At 45.8% G+C, this 21,962-nt stretch overlaps 1 protein-coding gene across 8 annotated transcripts in view; it reads right to left on the reverse strand.

The window, feature by feature from the left end:
• The window catches only part of EML6 (EMAP like 6), a 263,596-nt gene that overhangs the window by 9,649 nt on the left and 231,985 nt on the right, over nt 1–21,962 (reverse strand). For all 8 annotated transcript variants that reach the window (XM_058551235.1, XM_058551232.1, XM_058551233.1 and 5 more), the window contains 7 exons: nt 11,918–11,996; nt 9,285–9,414; nt 7,679–7,777; nt 6,493–6,666; nt 2,385–2,593; nt 1,396–1,553; nt 607–721 (listed from right to left, as the gene is read on the reverse strand). In XM_058551235.1, the coding sequence (XP_058407218.1) occupies nt 607–721; nt 1,396–1,553; nt 2,385–2,593; nt 6,493–6,666; nt 7,679–7,777; nt 9,285–9,414; nt 11,918–11,996 (964 nt within the window). The remainder of the gene's footprint in view (nt 1–606; nt 722–1,395; nt 1,554–2,384; nt 2,594–6,492; nt 6,667–7,678; nt 7,778–9,284; nt 9,415–11,917; nt 11,997–21,962) is intronic.

A 21,962-nucleotide genomic window follows, 5' to 3' on the forward strand; every position in this document is an offset into this window, starting at 1 on the left:
CGAGGGGTGTGGTTCCGCACCTGGGAACAGAACCTGGGCCACCAAAGCAGAGCATGCCGAACTTTAATCGCTAGGCAGTCAGGGCTGGCTCCCACAGTTGTTTTTGATATTCAGCCAAGGTGTGACTTGAAAACCAATGGCTTTGAGTCAGACAGTTTGGTGGCCATCACTCTCCCTTTTACTGGCCATGTGACCTTGGGCATGGGCAAATTATTTAATAATATTATCTATAATAACAATGGCTAACATCTACTGAATGTGGCCACGTGCCAGGTATAATGAAAGGCACTGTGCATGTATAACGCATGTGAGCCTCACAACAACCTGTGTGCTGGACCAGAAAGCTTAAGTAACACACCCAAGGTCACACAGCCAGTTCTACTGGGTGAGTCATAGTTTGCACCCAGATCTGTCTGACTATGCTAAGCTACCTCCCCACTGCAGCATAAGGTACACCTTGGAGGCTTATTTTAAGGAGTCAACAAACCAGCCCAGGGAAAGTACTTGGCCTGGAAGGTGCTGAACTAACTCTCACTTGGACCCCTTCTCCCTCCTGGCCCAGCCCCAAGGGGGCAGCTCGGGGAAGACCAGCCCTGCCATGCTCACTTTGCCTCGGCACACAGAGCGCACGCACTCCACCAGCTGTCCCGTCTCTAGCTGGAAGGCCCGGCAGCGCTTCATCTCCTGGTCCCACAATTTTACAGCACCTCCTTCTTTGGTCCTAAAAAAGATCAAAAGGAACTTAGCATGTCAGCCCTCATCCAAGAACTCCCCATGACCCTCTACTCCCCTCTCCCCATCCTCTCATCAAGGTCATAGCTACTGGGCGCGCGGCGAGGGGGAGCAGGAGGACAGACCCTCCAGGGTGACCTCTTTCTCAGGCCCTGTTGATGAGCAATCACAACCCTTTGAACTTGCAGATTTCCTAAAATGCCTTCAAAGGCCATGATCTTGGAAGGAAAGAGAACTGTAATCTAGAAAATCAAACTGTGTTTTTATTAGATCAAATACTAAGAGAAATATTTCTCCTGTTTTTCTGCTTCATTTTCACAGCTTCCCTGTCCCAACGGGAACTTCTCTCCCTTCTTATCACTTCTCCTTTCCCCCTTCTCCTAAGGAGCTACTGAGATAACGCTTTATGAACAGCAAAGTCACTCTGGTCTATTCAAGAATAGCTCTCTGGTTTTTAAATTACCATTAACACCTCTCTCCTCTGACTCTTACTTCTGAAGGTTTGACCTAGGGCCCTCTTGGAGAGATGGCAGACTGAGCTCCCTAATGCAGAAAAGATAGGAGAATGAAAATCTGCATTTTCTCCAAGTTGGAGATGCTTCTGTCAGTTTCTCCCAAGACAATAAAAAAAGACCAGTTCTTCCCAGAGGAGCTTCGGCTTACGGCCGCTCTTTTCCACCGGTCACTATGAGTCCGTCCCGAAGGGTCGTGTACATTGTAAAGACGGGCCCTGTGTGCGCCTTGGCCACCAGCCGGATGAGGAAGTGGTCCTTCCACACGTAGACATCTCCATTGATGGCACCCGTGAAAGTGAGGTTGTTCTGTAAACAAAGGGACACCTTCCACACCAGGACACTCACAGCAGCTCGAAAGAGGGTCCCTTCCCAGCAGCTGGCTCCTCTGTTAAGGAACCAGAGCTAGGGAAATATAAACACGTGCTCAAGTTGACCCTCTGTGCTACGAAGGCAAAAGATTTTGCAGAAAACCACAAAGAGCAAATAATACGGAAATTACAGGACTTTGAAAGTCACTCTGTTGAGTTGGTTCAAGGCATCCGCCATGCCCACTGAGTGTGGCTCTGCATTTAAATGAACTTCCATTCTGTGGGCCCCAGGTGACTGCAGGGGAAGGGGCGAACTCCAGCCTGAGAGGAAACTTTCCCAGGCTCATCTATGAGGGGATAAATCTGCACCTGGAGGACCAGGAGTTGGCTGTGCTCCAGAATGTCCCCAGGGGCACTTGCGTTGGCTGGGGGCACTGAGAGCCCACGTAAGGGTGTCAGTTGTGGTGCACGAGGGCTGGGAGGAAAAGGGAAGCTGTCCAGTGGTCGAGATCATTCCCACATCCTCTTGGCTATCTAACCCAGGTCTGATGGGCTTGCGAGTCAGTCTGCCTCTAGAATAATGAACCTCCTGCCCTAAATGGGAGCCCTACCTTTTCTGATTAACATTTGAGGGTAAACAAATGGGGAAAAATATAGTCAACTCACCCATCTGTGCTACAGAAAAGGAACAGTGGTTGCAAATGAGCCAATAAAGGAGGTAATGTAGAAATGGCTTTGTTGTTTGCAACTTCTTGGCCATACTCCCTTCCCCTCCCCTTACGCCCTGGGGTTCAGGGTCCCCTCTCAGGAAGCTTCTGCTGGAACTCACAGCACCGAAGGCCACGGAGAGCATCGTCTGCATCTTGGCAGCCTCCACGGACCCGATGACCCCTTTCTTGTAAAGCAGGGCGCTGCCTGCCAGTGTCCAGAACTTCATATGTTTGACCCCGACAGACACAAACTGCGTGTCTGAGTCGGGCCGAAATTCCACCACAAATATGCGCTCCAGGTGACCCCCTCGACTGGCAACCTTGGCACCTGTGTGGGTGAGAGTCCAGTGAGGTGGGCCTTCCCAATCTCCCGGTGGTGGGGGGAGGCAGGCACAGAGCTGCAGCCCAGGACGGCTCTCGGGCCCAGGGCACACTTGAGTGTTCTTTCTTCTTCCACAGCACCCTGCCCCCTTCACTACTCCCGAGGGGGGGAAAAGAGGCTATATCTGGGAAATTTCCAGAGCAGCAGGTGCTGCTAACATAATCCCCCACCCCACTCCACCCCACCCCCACAGACCATATCCAGGCATCTGAGAATGCAGCAGGAAAGGATGGCTCAGGAGATGCAAGCTTCCAGATATGACAAAAGGGCAAAATGGCTTAAGGGCATCCCCCATCTTGCCACCTCCAGTCTCCAACATCGCCACAGGATTCACCCCCCAGGAAGCCGGAAGCAGAACCCTCCCCTAGAGTGTCATTGGAGACTCACGTTCCCTGAGACAGTTCTTATTTCTCTCCAAGATTCTCTGCTTTTATTTTCTTTTAAAAAAAAGTTCCCCATCTTCCTTTTTCTTTCATGATTTTTAGGTTTAAAATTTTTACCTTTTATATTTAACGACTAGTTTTTTCTTCAACCCCATTTATTTATGTTTGTGATTTATCTCCTGAGTTTTACTTAACCTCTGTCTTAATTAAATTCCAACTCCATTATTTATTTGCAGAACAACTTTGGAAAAGTTATTTTACTTCTCTGTGCCTCAGCTTCCTCATCTGTAAACTGGGATAATAACAGTTCCCATTTTTGAAGGTGTTGTGAGGATTAAAAGAATTGATGTGAGTGAAGCCCTTAGAACAGCGCTCGAGGCAGGGAGTGCTCTGTAAGTGTTAACTATTATTATTATCATTCTTTTAGCTCCTTTTTAAATCTCTTATCTCTTAGCCTTTTACCTGTATTTTAAACCTCATTATTTTTATCACATCATTATTTTTCAGCCCTTGAGTTTTTAATTTTTATTTTAAATTTCTATTATCTTTTCTTTCCATTTTCTTTTAACTTACTCTTAATGTTTTAGTTACAATTTCCTCTTAATCATCTCCTCTCTATATATTATTTACTCACATGTATTTTTTTCTTCCCCTCTTCCTCATCACTTCCATTTACTTACGTGTTTTTATAGGGGTCTCTAGCAGAGTGGTGGTGGTGGGTTCTTAAGGTACCTGGGCCTGCAGCCAGCCCTCAGACATCCCCACTGGAATCCTTTCCCAGGGAGGGCTGGGGACACCTGCAGGTCACCTCTCATGGTCTAATTCTCTCTCTGCAGACAGAATGCTTGACTTACAGTAACAGATACCTCACTAGGTAGGCCCAGAGGTTTTAAACCCCACGGTCCCAAGGATACCATAAACTAAGTTAAAAGACAACAGACTGGGAGAAAACATTTATGATGCTTAAAGACACAAAGAATTAACATTAATAATCAGTAAGGAACTATAAATCATAAGACAAACAACCCTCCCACCCACAGTAGAAAAAGGATTTGAACAGCTGAATTCCAGAAGATGCAATACAAGCAGCCAATAAAGAGATGGCAAGAGAATCAGTCTCAGTGGTCACGGGGGAAATGCAAAATAAAGCAACCATAAGATGTGCGTTTCCTCTAAGCCAGTGTTTGTTTCCTCCTTGTTTTCATCTCATGGACACTTCTAATTGAGGAGATGCCTGCTCCCTCTGTGCGCTGGCTTCTAGGTTGCTCAGAACAAATTTCATATAAGTGTCTCGGACCTGACAACATGCATTTTATATAATAAGCTCATTTTTTTACTCCTTTTTATTTTGTTTATTCTTACCCTCCCACACACACACTCATACACACAGACCCCTAAGAGTTCCACAAAATAATCCTTTAACAAACGAGGAATGAATAATATGCTAATGATAACAAAAATGTACATAAACCTCCCTCAAAATACATATTATTAGGGCCGGCCTGGTGGCATAGCAGTTAAGGTCAGGAGCTCCACTTTGGCGGCCAGGGGTTCACAGGTTTGCATCCCGGGCACGGACCTACACACCGCTCATCAAGCTATGCTGTGGCAGCGTCCCATATACAAAATGGAGAAAGATGGGCACAGATGTTAGCTCAGGGCTAATCTTCCTCAGGAAAAAGAGGAATATTGGCAACGGATGTTAGCTCAGGGCCGATCTTCCTCACCAAAAGAAAAAAAACAAACACATATTATGTATCTGTCAGCAGGGCTTGAGGTGAGGAAAAAAGCACACACAATCAGCTCAGAAGACTTGGTAGTTGGTGACGGGCCGTTAGATATTATCACTGGTTCAGAACTCTTCTGTATAGACCCTAGTGCTGGTTCCAACAAAGGCAATGAGAGAGAGTTACCAAAGAGAATGCTTCTCTTTTTTCCTAGGAGTGTGTTTAAAAGTCCTGGCTCCACCAATTCTCCCTTGGGAGATCAAGAAGGGGCCCCAGGTGAGCAAGAGTCTGTGCTGGGGCAGGGCCAGAGCAGGTACTGCCCAGAGGGACAGGTGAGGGAAGTGAGGAGAGTGAACCTGAATTGAACAAGACAAGACAGTATAGGGGCTGATATGGTAACTTTCTCCCAAGGAACTAGCAATGACTTGTTCTTGGCTACCACAAGGAGTAGAGCTAATGCCACAGAAGAAAGGCTTTATGAAATTACGCCCTCACATAGGAAAGGGCTTTATGAGCTTTCCAACAGTGAGTGGGCTGCCTTGTAAAGTGATGAGGGCCACATCCTTGAAAGTAGTATTCAAGCAGAGGATGGAAATGGGCCTTTCAGAAACGTGCTTGGAGAAATTTCTCCATGGGATGGACTCTGGCTGGGCAGAAAGATTTCTCTAGTCCTTCCAACTCTAAGATGCTATGAGTCCATCATTTAAGGTACTCAATTTTTCATCCAGGGCTGAGTCTATTTAATCAGCTGGCCACTTGACATCACAAGGAATGAACCTGAATCCCCACGATATAGATTATGGGGCCTTTAGGACACAATATACTGATGAACAAGAAAATGAGAAATGGATGGAATAGGATGAGTGAATTTTATCATAAAAGTCTACAGGTCCCCAACCCCTTTTTCTCATATGGGGGTGCAGGAGGGGTTGGAACTTCCCTCCCACTGTGCTCATCTCTTTACAACCTCGTCTCCCCACCCCCTCCACGGGAAGATGCTGAGATAATAGGACTCTCAAAGCCCTGGATGGGAGAAGTGCCACCTCTGTGCATGCCTGGCTCAGCGTGCCCCAGATACAGGCTGCCCGGCTGGAGACAGACCTCATTAATGTCTTCCTAATTGGATCTGCTTTTGCCAACCTGAGAATATACTCAGAAGATTGCACATCTTTGATTCTATGATGACCATAAATTTAGTAGCAGCCTCTATGTGTGCGTGTGTGTTGGGGGAGGGCAAGAAAGAAATCCTGCTAAATTAAATATCCTTGATTATAAGATGAATCTTACTTCAAAAAAGTTAAAATGTAAAAAAAAAAAAAATGTGTTTCTGTGACTATGGTGGTAAAAGCCTGTTCCAGTTCCTGTAATAAGGCAACCCAGGTGACAAGGCTGCCTCAGGATCCAGGGGTCACCAGAAGGAATGCTGAGGATAAGCAGGCTTGGGTAGGCAGGTTGGTAGGACAGAAATGGAGAAGGCTGCTGCCTTCTGTCTGAGGAGGAAGGTTGCCACCCTTCACTAACCAGCCAGGACTCCCCCGGCCAGCCCTCTCCTGACCGTGGCATCCAAGATGTAGTGACATCTGATGAGCAGCTTCTCCAGAATCCCAAGAACCTGGTTTCTGCTGACCTGGCAGCAGTGCCTTGGTGGGCTCTGGAGGGAGGCTGATCTAGGTCAGAGCCCAGCGCATGCCACAAGCAAGCCTCCCAGAGGGACAGAAAGCCCAGCTTCATTTACCTTCCTGCCAACGCCAGACGGTGATAGTGTGCTCAGGGTCCACGCCCACCGACACCAGGAGCTTTCCGGTGGCACTGAAGTTGATATAATTCACCCCCTTTGTGTGGAAGCACCGCAGCATTGAGAGGGTGTGTTTGGTCATGGCGTCCCATATGTGGATTGAAGGTGTCGTTCCTGAATGTGGGAGGCATGACAAAGAACTAAGGCTGGAGGACAGCGGAGCCAAGGCAACACTTACGTTCACCTAAAACTTCTCTTTTAAGACAAGTGTTTAGGGGCCTTACAGTGACTAGGGGTAAGGGACCTACAGCCTGACCTGGCCAGAGGTGGAAGACAGCAGGGAACACTTGTTGCACTTTTAGAAGCAGAGACCTAGGGCCATTTATGTCCAACACACACACTTGGGGAGGAGTTTGTACAAAGGAAACTGATGAGGTCAATGATTTGTATCTGCAATTCAGCTGATACAAGCAGCAAACACGGTACACTGACATGATTTTGCTGTGCGGATTCAAACTACTCACGGATGGAACAGCCTTACCTGGGGTCTCCGTCATATCACCTGCATTGGGTGGGCAATGGCAATGAGGAAGCATCAAGGGAAAACAATAGCGGCAATAAGTCATGTTTCTAACAGTGAAGCACTCAACACCAGCATCAGAAAATTCCAAATTAAAGTTAAAAATGGACATGGGTTCAATGAAAGCAAGTGAGAAGATATGTTTGTAAAAACTGTCTTTGAAATGACCAAGTTAAAAAAAAAAACAACTTTCACAAATGTGAATCTGTTCACATTTGTCATTGGCAGTTTCCTGGGGTACAGAAGAGCCAGGCACACATACTGAGATCTACCCTTGCCGAGCACAACTACCTTGCTTCAGACGCGGGGCTCTTCATTTGACACGTGGGGTCTGAAAAATTATTCTCATAAGTCCACGGGGATGGGGGCCACCCATTTATCTGGATTATCAGGCTGTGCTCTGACTTTACGGTCCCTCAGAATCACCAATCACTGGACGCGTCAACTCAGGTGACACAGATATACTCAGGGCTCGAAAAATCAACAGCAATGTCAACAAGAAAGGGTGGATGTCAGCAACCCACCCGCTCTCTCTCCCAATAATTGCGAAGAAGTCAATGTCCCTGCTCAGCTGGGAGAACCTTGGCTGCTGCAGGACCCTCCTACCTATCTGGCTGGTGGCCACCACGTTTCTGTACTTGGGGTGCTGGTTCACCGTGAGGCAGAGGATGTCGTCCGTGTGCTCCAGGTAGAAGCTCTGGCTCCCTAGGAGAGAGACATGGGACGGTGAGCAGGGAACCCGAAGACCTCTCAGGGCAACCCCAAAGCTGTGTGTGGAGTCTTGGGAATGCCTTGTAAAAGTGAGAGCTTAAAATGCCAAATTCTCACTTTCAGAATCATCCCTGGGGAGATGGGAGAAGGTTTTTTACATTGTATATTCTGTTCCAAGTTTGGGAGAAGAGCTGGGGTCTGTATCTAATACACACAAGCTCCACTTCAACCCTTCCCACTGTCCTGTGTGGGTCGAGGGCATAGTCCAAATACAGAGGCTTCCAGAGTCCAAAACGTTTCCTCCTCCCCATGGCCCAGGACTGATGGCTTCTCAGTGTCTACCTCTGGGCAGGGCGGGCGGAGAGAATGCTTCACTGAGCAAAATGGCACCACTTACTCATTGGAAAGGGAAGATCAACATTAGGGAATCACTTTTAATCATCTTTATCAAAGTGCCAATACACTTGGGTGCCTGGATGGCACAGGTGATAGGGCTTGACGCTCTAAAGCCCTAACTCGATATACGTCACAAAAAGTAGAAGAAAGGACAAGAAAACCTTTATCATCTATTGCAGCAAATGGGTTTGCTGACTTCCAAAGTGGCCGCTGTAAACTCAGCCAAATGCACAAGAACTGAGAGGTGAATGACGGCATTGATACACAAGGAGATAGCACATTGCTACTAAAATGATAATGTGTGGCTAAAAAATTGAGAAAATGTATAGAAAATTTTAAGACCCTCCTCCTCCCAAAATACAAATCATTATGTGCCCAGTGATTTCATTGTCCAAAAATCTATGCATAAACAACTACACAGAATTGGAAAGAAGGCTAAAAATTTGGAAAAAAAAAAGGTTTAAGATATGAAGAAAATAATGCAAAATGTTAACATATTTAAACCTGGTGGTAAAGATAGGGTGTCTGTTAAATTAATTTCTGAATGCTTCTTTTTGCTTGAGCTGTTTCTTTTTAAAGTATTTTTTAATTAAAGAGTCACCCCATAGTTAAGAGACATTTTAGGTATTTTTGTTTATTGTTTAATTTAGGTATTTTGTTTATTGTTCTCATTCTCACTGTAAATCTGGCTAAACAGTCAAAACAAACAAAACTTGAAAATCTGAGCTGCTAAAAAATTGGTCACTGTTAAAAATTAGTGAGAAAAGTTCGTGCATGCTTGTTCTTGGTTACCGTCTGTACGGAATTGCTCTAGTCCCCACACCCTCTTTCTGGCTTCTCTCCATCCCTCTCAGCCTCTGAGGAGCTGAGGGAAACATGGACACCTCCCTTCCAGGGCCTACACAATCTGGCTGGGTGCAGACCAGAGAGGACTTTCACTCTGAATGTGGCCTGAGCATCTTCTAGGACTAAATGATACCAGCCTGGAATCAAATGGAATGGCTCTAAAGGGAAGAGAAAGCTTAAGCTTCTCTTAAACAGTGGGAAAGCGCGTGAAAAGCCTAAAATAAAAGCCTGTATTCAGACGGAGTTTCTCTGGCCGCACCTGTGGAGAGGTTCTGGACGACGCCTGCCGCGGCCGTGTGGAAGATGATGTCGGTGCCATCATTCAGGTAGTGCAGGTTATTGCGACAGTCGAAGCCTCTGTAGCCAAACACGTGGTCAAGCGCCAGCTCCTACATTCCCACACAAAGATGAGAGCGGCCCTTAGAGGAAGAAGTAAGAGCAGAGGAACAAACCCCCACTGCGGGAGCGGCCACGGATCTCGTGGGAACTGCACGGCTGGTGAGACAACCAACCACTTGATAAAAACATTTTGCTTCTTGATGAGGATAAAATGCAGCCCTTTCTTTAGTTCCCTGAAATGCTAGGGGGACAGGCTAACACATAGAATCATAGTGAGTTTTCTAAATAAATTAGATTTGCTTGCCGGCTCCTCAGGTGAGCCAAGATCTACCGATCTGATGCCCCATAAAAGTTACATAGACGTTTTCTGTCTGCGCCCTGGCAGGCACTCTTTAGTGAGCTGAATCGTGGCCCAGAGATTTGCTCTGATTCTCACCAATGCAGCTGGGACTGGCAGAGCAGAACACTGAGGTAAACGTCATGCTCATGCTGTTGCTTGGCGCTCGCCCTACAAAGTTCCTACACAATTTGCATTTTTTTCCAACAACGAGATACTGTTCTGGGTTTATAGTCTTTCTCTTCTTCCAGTCTTGCCTTCCACAGCAAAGCGCAGTGGCTGATTCAGAAGATCAGTTCTTAATTTGATTTGACACACGTGTATTGCTGGCAGCTCTTCTGTGCCAGGACTGTGCTGGTTGGCGGGATACAAGATTAAGAAGACGTGGGTCCTTTTTCTCTAGGTTCCTGATTCTAGCCTTTTCTCTCTCTAAACCTCACCATTCGCAAACATCAGATTAATTCTTCTAAAATACCACACTTCCTCACTCAAAAACATGTACTGACTTTCACTGCTTATGAAATAAAGCCCCAACTTCTTAGGTTGGGACAATCAGCCCCAACTTGCACACGTCCTCTACCCCTCGCTCAAGCTGACGTGTCTATTTAGCCCACATATTGTAAACTTTCCAGTCTTTATGATTTTGCTTTTTTTCTCTCTCACCTAGAAAGCTTTCTCCTCCTTTCAACTTAATGAGTGTCTGCCCACCCCTCAATCCCCCCAACCCCCATGTCTCACCCCCATGTGTTTGCCAGAAACTGTGTAATCTGTGACCCCCAGTCCTGATGGACAACTGACTCAAGCTGGGCCAATCAGATGGTTTCTCCCAGGAATTTAGAACTGGGGACACTGTTAGGCTTGGCTGTGTAACTGAGGAGACATAAACTCAGATGCTGGGTAGCACCCATAGTCTACCAAAGTAGTCCAAGAAGTCTGCAGAAAAAGAGAAGAATGCATCGGATACACACAAGGCCCTGTTGGACAGAAAGAGGTACCATCTTGGCATGATGGCTTTCCAACTCCTGGATCCTGTCTTTCCTGAAGCTCAGCTGCACTTCCTGACCTGTGCTGTGTTCCATGATAAAACCTCCCTTTAATCCCTTTTCCAATAAAAAATGTTAAGATGATTTTCCTGGCCTCAGTGAGTTCATAGTGTAGTAGGGGAGACAGATGAGTAAGAAATAAAGGCAGTGCAGAGTGTGACAGGGCTGTGGAGGAGGGGGTGTGTTGGGGGTGTGTGCAGAAGGGTTTAGGGTGAGGAGCATCAGGGAAGATTGCACAGAGAAGATGCCAGAGGAGGGCTTGGAAAGACCAGGGTGTGGGGATGGAGAGGAGGAGCCTTCTAAGCAGAAGGAATAAAAACACTGGGGCTTGAAAGTCCAAGGCAAACCCATTGAGGAATGGGTTTGGGATTGGAGATTTGAGTTGTGGTGGAGAATCACAGCTTGGAAGGTGGCTTCTGGGTAAGGTTTTGAAACTGTGAACTTGAATCCCATCAGCAATGTGGGAATCTCCCGGGTCTTAAAGTTGAGATGAGGTGGGAATAGTCATATTTTAAAGAGCTAACCCTGCGGGCAGCAGGGCATGTGTCAGAGAGGGGACAGTGAAGGCAGAAAGAACAGTTAGGAGGCCTCTCTCAGAAAACAGCAGGTTCACTGGAGCTGCACCCCGCATGTCTTAACAACTGAGTTCAAATCCCATTCCACGTCCTGGCGTGGTGATCTTGGGCATGGGACCTAACAAGTCACTTAACTTCTCTGAGCCACAGTGTCCTCATCTGTAAAATGGAAACAATAATAGTACTACCTCACAGTCATGAGGAACGTATGAAATACTTCATGGGGAGTATGTAGCATGGTACCCAGCACACAGTGAGCGCTCAGACAACATTAGAGACAGTGACTAAGCTCGTGCTCTCCCCGAGTGGTACTAGGTAGACGGAAAAGGAGCCAGGTTTGAAGGACATGGGACATTTTTGAGTTAGTACTGATAGGACCCGGTGGCAGGGCTGAAGGAATGTGACCCAGTGGATGTGATTCTGGTCACTGGGATGGGTGACACAATGCTACATAGAACGGGGGGGCGATAAGACAGAGCCACTGGATCCATTCAGATTCCCTTGAAGGTATCTGTGGGATATGCAGATGGTCATGTCCACCACGTGGGTCTTAGAACACCGATATCAGATTAAAAGCAAAATAGTTTAACCTCCTCACCTCAACCAGTTTCTTTTTTTTGGTGATATTGTTCTTCTGGAGTTTCTCAGGCTGGGGAGCTGCTCTGCTAACAGGTGGTCTGGAACAGAGAGTGGCCAGAAGAAGCACAGTGTTGAGCAAAAGGCAGCAAGGTTGCTTGTCCAGTGCTAAGGTCAGCTAAGGCCAGTGCCAGGATCCTCTCTCCCTTCTTCCCCACTCAGAGGACCCTCCACCTGGGTTTGTTCTGTCCTGCTCCCCCCTCACCTGCCCCCCTGCCACCAGGAAAAGTAGCTTCTGACATTAAGGGTCTTGCATGATGGGGCCTGGATTCACAGGCACTGAGGTGGGCTCCCCCACACCTAAGGCATCGTAGTCAGGGATCAATCTTCTCTTCCTGGAAGCCAGGAAGAACACATGAGCCAGAGGGGCTGATTTTAAAACTAAAGAGGAGCCTAAGCATGACAAGGAAGAGTCTGCGCTTCCTGAATCCACTGGCCATTTTTCAGACAGGGATGTGCCAAGGTTGTTCAGAATTAGGTAGTCAAAGATCACGGCATGGGGTAAAGTGGGACTTACAAGCCAGGCTGGGGAATGGGCCCTGATGGCCAAGTGCCCAGGTCATTCTCACTACACAATAGGGCAAGTAGGAAGCAAAGGGATGAAGACAGAAAGAACCTCCACTCTGCCCTATCCCTTAGGGTTATGGTCTACGTTAAACTGCTACCATCATACCAAAGTTTGCTTTTCCCTTCTGTTTCGGAGATCTGGGCCTCCAGTTTTAACAGAGAGGTTTTATAACGGGTAAGCCCTCATGGACTGTTATATGAGTAGGTCAATTTTTTGTAACACAGGGTTCCCTGAAGTTGGACTTCTTAGAGTTCAGGAAACCGGGGATGGGGAGGGGAGACCTGCACCAGCTCCTGCTGCATGTTCCAAATCCATTAGCTATTGCTCTTGGGCTTTGCAAAGAGAAAGGATTACCTTGATCCCCTTGTAAGCAGCAAATAAAACCAAGTGAGAAACTTAGTACAGTTTAGAGCTGCGTTAGCAACCACTTCATTCATGCACAAGCATTTTCCAAGTGAACAGACATTCCTGTGTGGCACAAACCATGCTTCCCGAGCATGCCAGCAAAGAACTAAAACAGAAATGAAAGAGTGCACCAGTCTACAAATTCAGAAAGCTCATACCCTGGCGTCTCTGGGCAAACTCTGCACTAAAGCTCCTACAGAATAGGGAGAAAAAAGGAAGCCTTGTCAATGCTTCCCGCACACTCCCCGTGACTTTGCAAATGCGCCTGGGGACTCTGCTTATTTTAGAGTGTGCTGGGGAGAAACTTGGTGTCAGAAAAACAATCACATCCTCCTGGATGTTGCTGGGAGTTATGCACAATGGGTGCTTTGTTTCCAAATCAAGTTTGACTCATAACTTAGCCTAATAACTCCCAGTGTTTCTTGGTAGAGCAGCTTGCCTGCTGGAATGGCTTGCGTTTTTTTGTGCTAGGGAAAAACAAGGTACCTTTATTTTCTCAGAAACTCTTCAGTCAAAACATGTTATGTAATCATAAGTGATAATTGGACCAAATGGTATTATAATCACCACCGAAGAATGGGTAGAGAGCACATCTCTGCAAAACGACACCCCCGGCTGATGTCATTGTTGCCAAATTGAGCAAAACCGGGAGGCCGGGGGCATGCGAGTTCTCACGACTAGACACTTCCTCCACGTTAATTAGCGCTTCCCAGGACATCTGCTCTTTCTTCTGTTTTAGTGGGATTTTAAATGAAATATGTGGGTTTCTTCTTTCACCTGAGAATGTTTAAGTGTATGACAAAAGCAAGCCAAAGTCTGAGATGGGAGCAAGAGGACACCAGGACTGCAGCATGGCTCATAAGGCAGAATTTGAGATTAAACGCAGGGCTCGTTCTCAGGGTACACGCAGGTTGTATAATATGTCACATATTATACAGTGTCTATAGAGTATGCATACAAGCACAAACACTGTGCATTTATATATACACGAGATTGTATATATATACACATAGAGGCAATCCGATGCTTTTTTCACCTTGATTTTCAGTTAAAAACTGAAAAGTAAAGCAATCTCAGAATGTTTCGTTCTTATTTCACAAGCATATGTTTACAGCTGTATTGCTTCAAAACTGAAGATGAGAGGGGCGAAAGGAAGAAACCTGCATTGTGGCAAATTCAGCAGATTGTAAGTATAGACCCTTCGCGGTTGTGGATTCTGCATGAACGCTTATTACTGGATGCTCATCAAACACCTGGGCTTTTCCAGAGTGCTGTGAATACTTACTTGACAATTCCCTGCCTCCAAAGGAAAGCAAGTTAAAACACAATACAAGCATTAAAGGCTTCTTTCCAGGCATCCATAAATAGTGTTCGTAACATCAGACGTGGGAGGGACTGCCAAAAATTTCAAACAGAGCCGAACGCTGGAGGTTTAGCATTTTTCAGTGGATCTAAATCATTCCAGATTCAGATTCCATTGGAAATGTGACTCTGAAAAGCTTTGCTGAGGTGGGAAAGAGTGCCTGAGAACATTCACTCATTTTTCAGTCCAATAAACTCTTTATAGTCAGTTGTTCCCAGCTGGCACACAGGATGGGAGAGCCAGGAAGGTAGTGAGCGTAACTGGGAATTAGCAGGGAGGCTCAGCAACGCTAAGAGCTAGGAAGGTGACCGGGTGGGGATCGGAGGTGGGAGGATCAGAGACACAAAGGGGCCTCTTGGTGGCAAGTGAGGCTTTGAAGCAACTCAGGGAAACAAAGAAGAAAGAGTTTCCATTGGGCAAGAAATTTAAGGAGGGAGACCGGCAAGGGAGCAAACAAATTGGATAATCAGGAGTGAGGATGATGGACAGGCTTGAGTTCAGAGAGAGCAGGAGAGAAACTTTGCCAAGAAAGAGAGGGTGGAGGTAGGAAACCCAAGGAAAGGCCTGTGGACTCAAGCATGTGACTCGACGTTAAGTGACGAGGCAGCCCTATTCTTGCCCAGTGCTAGGGGTGCAGGCTGCTGAAGATCCATCCCACACTCGTGGGTAGAGTCACTACTGCGTACCCCATCTCCCCAGTGGAAACAGCATACTCTGTGGGCAGGGAAGGACCATGGGAAGGTCAATCCGTGCCGTAATCTCGTTGTCCAGCAGCTGGGCTGCTGAAGAGAAAGCCTAGACTCATTGAAGGCATGTGGAGTGTTACCCTGACATGGGCTTTGACTCCACAAAGGACCCCAAGTGTGGCCAGTGCCTGGGTATTCGTCCCTCCTTGCCCCCTCCCTGGGGTACTAGGCTGGCGAAACAAGGATTGGAGCAGAGCACACGATGACCTGAGATGCACATGAGAGAGTTCAGAGCCAAGGCTCTTAGGGAAGCTTCTGAAATGACTCAGGAGGTTATGAAAGTCAGCACAGACCCAAGATGGGTGCAACATGAGAGCCAACTGGGAAAAAAGGCTCAGAAAGGCAGTGAGAAACAAAGTTGTTCCAGGCAGCTTCTATAAAGAGGGCTGTGGGTGGGGAGAAACTCGGCTACATTTAGCCAAGAAATTCAAGTTTGTAATTGTTTTTAGTCAGACAATGTTCAAAGTGTCCTTGGAGAAAACATAACTTTCTTCAGATTCCAAAAGGTGCCATAAAATGCTGCGAGAGTTTTCAAAATGTCTTGGGAAACCAAGCTACTCTTGATCCTGGTTTTAGGTGGGAACCAGTAGATGACCTGAACACTGTTTTCGAATTGTCTATCTATCATGCCATGGATGGGCTTCAGGGACCCAATGAACCTCCTGACACTCATGCCAAATTGTGTTTGCACATGTACATTTTTCTGGGGAAAGTAGGCATGTCTTGATCAGATTTTCAAAGATGTCTGTGATCAAGAGAGAGAGAAAGAGAGATTAACAACCACTGCCCTAGGATAAGTCCAGGTTTAGGAAAAGTCTCCAAAGCCATGGGGGCTCTCTAATATCAAAACAAAAGGAACTGGATTCTGTTAAATGTATTCCTATGTCTTCCATAACCATCTGTAGAGCTGCTCAGTGGTGAAGTGGAGTGGAAGGAAGAGAGTCAGGCAGGAGAACTATGGGATGCCCTGAGAGAAGGTGCTCTCACCATCTTGAAAATGCTCTTGACTGAAGCCCATAATACAACCTTTTTAAAAAAAATGGGGATATAGTCCCAGACTTGGCCATTATAGGTGAATATCAAATGATTTGGGTAAAATTTTGAGGGCATAAAGCCTGCAGCGGAGGGAACTATGAGTAAAGGTGGGCAGACTATTGAAGAGGCCACTGCAATAATCCAAGGGAGAGATGACGAAGATCTTGACTAAAGCAGTGGTTGTAGAGAAGGAAGCAAATGAATACTTAAAGAAATATTGGTGAAGTAGACTTCAAGGACTTTGTAAGGGATTGGTTGCAGGGGATGAAGGAGGAGGGGAATTCAAGTGGAATACCAGTTTTCCGCTTGGGCGTCTAGGTGGATGATGCACCACTGACTGAGACAAGAGGAGAAGATTTATGAGGAAGGACGATGAGCTCAGTTTTGGCATGTCAAGCGTTGGACATCTGTGGGTTGGCTATATTAGTTGGAAGTTCAACTGAGAGGTGGGACTCAGAGATATGACCTTGACAGTCATCAGCCAATGGGTGGGATATACAAGATTAACCAGGGAGAGGGTGCAGGGCGAAAAGAGAGGATGGCCAAAGTTGAAATCCTGAGGACCAACAGCATGGGAGGGGCCAGAAGATGGGACACTGAGAAGGAATGGTTGGAGAGGTAGTAGGAGGGCCAGGAGATATTGTTTCCCAAAGGTAAGTGAGAGAAGAATGTCTATAACTGCACTGTCCAATAGGGTAGCCACTGGCCACATGTGGCTACTAAGCACTTGAATTGTGGCTAGTCCAAATTAAGATGTGCTATAACTGTGACATACACACCAGATTTTGAAGACCTAGTAAAAATAATTTTTAAAAAGAATATAAAATAACTCAATAATTTTCATATTGATTACATGTTGAAATGATAGTATTTTTAATATATTGGGTTAAATAAAATATATTATTAAAATTAATTTCACCATCTCTTTTAACTTTCTTAATGTGGCTACTAGAAAAATTACATCTGTGGCTCACACTATATTTCTATCGCACAATGCCCTTCTAGAAGAAACAATTTCTTCCTTTTAACAAGACAAAGATAGAGGAGAGTAGATTGAAATTGGGAATTAAAAAGTCACATGTCAGCAGCATGGCAGGGACAGAAGACAGATGGAATGGGCTAGAGACTGAAGGAAAGACTTGGTGAAGCCTGGAGGAGAAGAGGAAAAAGGAAGGAAGTTGAGGGTGGGAATATATGGGTAAATGTATAAGATCAGTCAAAGGATTTGTTATTTTCCTGAAGAGAGTTGCATTGGGATGGGAAAGACTGGAATGTGTTTCTTGGCTGAGGACACAGATCCAGGTATGGGGGAGTGGCACAGGAGACAAAGGAAAGAGGAGAGATGATGAGCGAGCACAGATGGATGGGAGGCCGAGGTCCAAGCACCAGTTGAGGGACCAGCCTTGAATAGGAGGAAGGACTCACTTCTTCTGAGAAGAGAAGGAAGGAGGTGAATGGCTTATGTGGGGTCGAGGATGGGAAGAAAGACAGACGAGAGAGAAAGAAGTGACAAAATGGAGTTTATACCCAATGGCTTCTGTTTTCTCAGTGAAGGAGGATAGAAAAACCATCCGTCAAGAGTGGAGGGGGTAGGATTTGGGCAGAAGGTTGAGGAGGGGGCAAAAATGTGTCTGACTGCTGCGAGGGTGGCAGAGGAAGCCAACCAAAGACAAGCATGAAAATGAAGGAGCAGGGAAGAGGGCCTAAGTGCCGCTGGCAACATGGAGTCTGGTGAGGGCTGCACCAATATGATTTTCTAGTCAGAGTGTGGAGGGGGGGTGTAGGAGAAATACGAGGTGAAGAGCCAAGAGGATGGGAAGAGTGGCATTCAGGCAGGCAAAATAGTGAGGCCAGAAGGGAGCTGATGAACCCGGAAATGATGGAGGTGTCTAGGCACTGGATGTCTTAAGAAGGATGAGGGTCAGGTGTACCGAGAATGAGAAATCTAGAAGAGAGAAGGTTAAGTCACTAAGGGAGAGAGGAGTTACAGGTGACGACGTAACCCATGGATGGCAGGAGCTGGGGTTGGCCAGGTGACCATTAGCTGAACTCCTCAGAGAGAGGAAGTTGATAAATGACAGGAACAGGGAGGGGGAGGCGATGGCAGAGCATGACATGAATTTCAAAGGAATGGGATGGGGCTGCTTAAGGAACATGCCAACATACTTTAAATATACCCACAAAAGCATCCTGATCCTCCACCTTATGCCCACTAACATCATTTCAAGGGGCACGAATGGTGCACCCTAACAATTGCTTCCGCAAATACCTCTTCAGTTACCACATCACAACCACACAACAGTAGAAAGAGGCGGGGTAAATGACTCTGGTAGCACCCACTCCCTCAAAATGGAGATCTGAGAGATGGCCAGAGACTTGATTAAAATAATCGGACCCCACTCCTCCAACTGTCTTCTAAGAGACACTCCCTTTCGATAGAAAAGCGCTTACCTAGTTGTGACGCCTTCTTTATCTCCAGGAGTGAGTGAGTTTGAGTCAACTGATCACCCTGTAGGAGTATGACTTCCTGGGTGTATTAATCTTTTTAAAAAATCATTTCATAGCACTTTACCTCTGCATTTTTATGCCCTGGTACATTCTTTGTGATAAAAAGTGAGCAAACTATTCTCTAATGAATGGCAGGTTTAATTCCTAAAATTACCAGTTATATAGAAGTCATTACTCTGTTTCAAACAATATAGAAAATCAAGGGATTTGAATAAGGAAAATCATTTATGAAGTAAATTCCCTTTTTTAAGAAATCAACTAACTATTCAGCTTTCAGTGGAGTTACACAGCTAAACAACAGGCTTTTGAAAGGGTTAATTTCAGCATTTCAGAGTTTAATTGATATTGTAAGTTCAGTTCCTTTCACTTTGTTAAAGAACAGAAAACTCGCTACCTTCTATGTGCTCAGAGCACCTACGAGTGTAGAACTCTCACAGAACTAAGGGCTGGAGTAAAGAAGAGAAGTGAGCCTGGAGAGAAACGCTCTGGACTAGCAAGGATACTCCCTGCCCTGTGTGCACCACACACGTGCAATCTCTCTCCCAGACTGAGGTTTGATCTTCGCTTACATGCAACATATATGCAACTGCAGGTCTCCGTACTAACTCTTAGGCTCTTTAAGGTCACTCCATCATCCTAAATGGGATGGAAACGTAGGATTAGAGGTTCCTCCCCATTTACTGGGCCAAACTTTAAGATATGACCTAGCCATTTTGACAGAACTCAGTATGGTAAACTCAGCAGCACCTGCTCGCGTGATTGTCCGTTCTTAGCAACTCTCACGATACAAGCTCACAAAGCAGCTACTGATCAATGATGACAAAGAGCCTCTGTCAGACCAGTGGAGCTGGGGAAGGCGCAAGGAGAGCAGGGCTGTTTATTCGTTGACATCACCATGGAGGGGAGCATTGTCCTGCTCATCATGCTCACCGTGCCACAGGCAAACTTCAAATGTGGATTTACTGATTGGATAAAGCATTTCTTTTTTTTTTTTTTTTTTTAAGATTTTATTTATTTTATTTTTTCCCCCCAAAGCCCCAGTAGATAGTTGTATGTCATAGCTGCACATCCTTCTAGTTGCTGTATGTGGGACGCAGCCTCAGGATGGACGGAGAAGTGGTGCCTCGATGCGCACCCGGGATCCGAACCCGGGCCACCAGCATCGCAGCGCGCGAACTTAACCACCAAGCCACAGGGCCGGCCCAAGATAAAGCATTTCTTAAAAATTGGGGGCAGGTTCTCTCAACAGATTCTGTCCCCCAAAATAGCATAAAAGGTTAGAAGGAAAACTGGGATTACCTATAGATGGTGGTTTGTTTCAATTCAGGGAAATCAATGCAAACCTTTCCCATATTTTTACACTTTGCCACTTGTGAGCATGTTCTTTGTTTCACACTAAATCTGCTGACAAAGCAGCTGTGTATGTAAAATAGGTGTGATGGCTACAATAACACAGAATTTTCTTTTCAGTTCTTTTTTGCCTTGGGTTATTTAAATAGACTTACAGCTAATACACATTTATTAATAAGCCAAAGTGGCATTTATTAAAAAACCAAATAAACATTAATTCCTAATGGACAGATGGTATGAAGATTAAAAAACTCACTTAACCAAGAGCAGTCCCATGGCTAGTTGGGGCATCATCAGATTCTACACAGGTCACACCATTCCCCACAAAGACAAGACCACCCATAGGTGCTAACAAAATGAAGGTAAAAGTGGTTGCTGACAAAGAACGGATTTGTAGACCATTTTGAGGACAGATTTATTTATTTAAATATTAAGAGAAGCAGGCTAAGTAAATCCATCCATTCATCTACTTGTTCAAGAAATATCTGTTACTATGGACTACGTGCAAGACACCGTGTTAGGCCTTACCACATGGTGGTAACTATGAGAGACACAGTGCCGAGCCTGGAGGAACTGAGAGTCTCATAGACAAAGTTTACCATCTAGTGGAACTTTAAATATCTTGATGCCATGGACCCATTTATTAAGGATCCAAGGATTAAAGGTAGCTATTAATTTGGGGCTGAAATGAAAAAACAAAACCAAAATAAACAAAACCCCTAAAGTTTCTTTACAGACCCATGGTGTACAGTTTTCTTTATAGAACTTTCTTTTTGCTTAAGTTCATAAATCTGTGCAAATTGATTCAGAAAGGATATGAGCTAGTAGGAGAAGATAAATTTTAGGGCCTTCCCCATTTAGCCATAAGCACAGTTTAAGAAAAAATTTGGAAAAGCCTAGCGCTAGAGTGGAATTTTGAGGTCATTTGGTGCTAGGACTCGTCAATTCAGAGATGAGGGGACCACCATTTATGAAAGGCTCAGAATCTGCTTCTAATCTTGGTTTGGTAAAAGTTTATGGGTTCCGTAAGGAACATACAGCATAGATTGAGAGTAGATATGTGCCAGAGGGACTAAAATATTAATGGAAGAGTATTCACAGATTCCTTTTTTATAATCCCCTTGCTGAAAATAATCCTGGTACTGCCACCTCATTGCTTTCTCATCCTGGGCTGCTGAGATGGATGGAGGGTGAAGCTGCCTTGTGTGGGACAGTTTGTGGGTTGGAAACTATTCCTTTCCCCTCCCCTCACCATGGAGGATTGGGAGAAGGATTCCACTCAAGACACAACATCCCCCCTCCATGTCTGGGGGTGCCCAAACCACCCTCCCCAGCGTGGGATGCAACAGGGAGGGGGAAGACAAGGATCCCCCTTCAGGATCCTGGTTTACCTGCAGGTCCACAAGTGGGCCTCCCACAAGTGGGAGTTATTGAAAGATAACGAGATCGTGACAGCTGGGGATCAGCCAAACGTGAGTATTGCAGGGGCCACGGGTGCCTGGGGATGAGTCCCTGTCCATGGGTACAATTGGAGGCACCACTCATCCATCCACATGGAAGGAAATTTATAGCATTTGTGACTGAGCAGGGGAGTTGCCTGATCCCCTAGATCCTTCCTAAACATCCACGGTCACACACTACTTGCCAGACAAAGGGGACAATTACCCTTAATGCCACAGAGAAGCAGCCTAGGAGTTAGGGTCTCCACTTCAGGTTGTTGTTTAGAATTACCTAAAGGCAAAAGCCAAATGGAGACCATAACCTGAGAGCTGGAAGGATGACCAGGGGTGCCAATTGCTTAGAGACAAAAATGTCCAAACTGGCTTATGGACATAAAGACAAGAAGCCAACAAGAGCTCAGACTCTGATATCTAATCCATCGGTATCAGTGACTGGAAATGAACCTAAATCTTGTTAAGAGGTTAAGGAGTTTATTCACTCATTCAACAAATACTTACTGAGTGCTGGCACTGTTATCAAATTTGGAGATGAGGCAGTGTATCAGAAATTTTGCTTTCACAGAGTTGACACC

Source organism: Diceros bicornis, chromosome 12 (genome assembly GCF_020826845.1).
Source record: "Diceros bicornis minor isolate mBicDic1 chromosome 12, mDicBic1.mat.cur, whole genome shotgun sequence".
In the NCBI taxonomy this organism is placed as follows: Eukaryota; Metazoa; Chordata; class Mammalia; order Perissodactyla; family Rhinocerotidae; genus Diceros; species Diceros bicornis.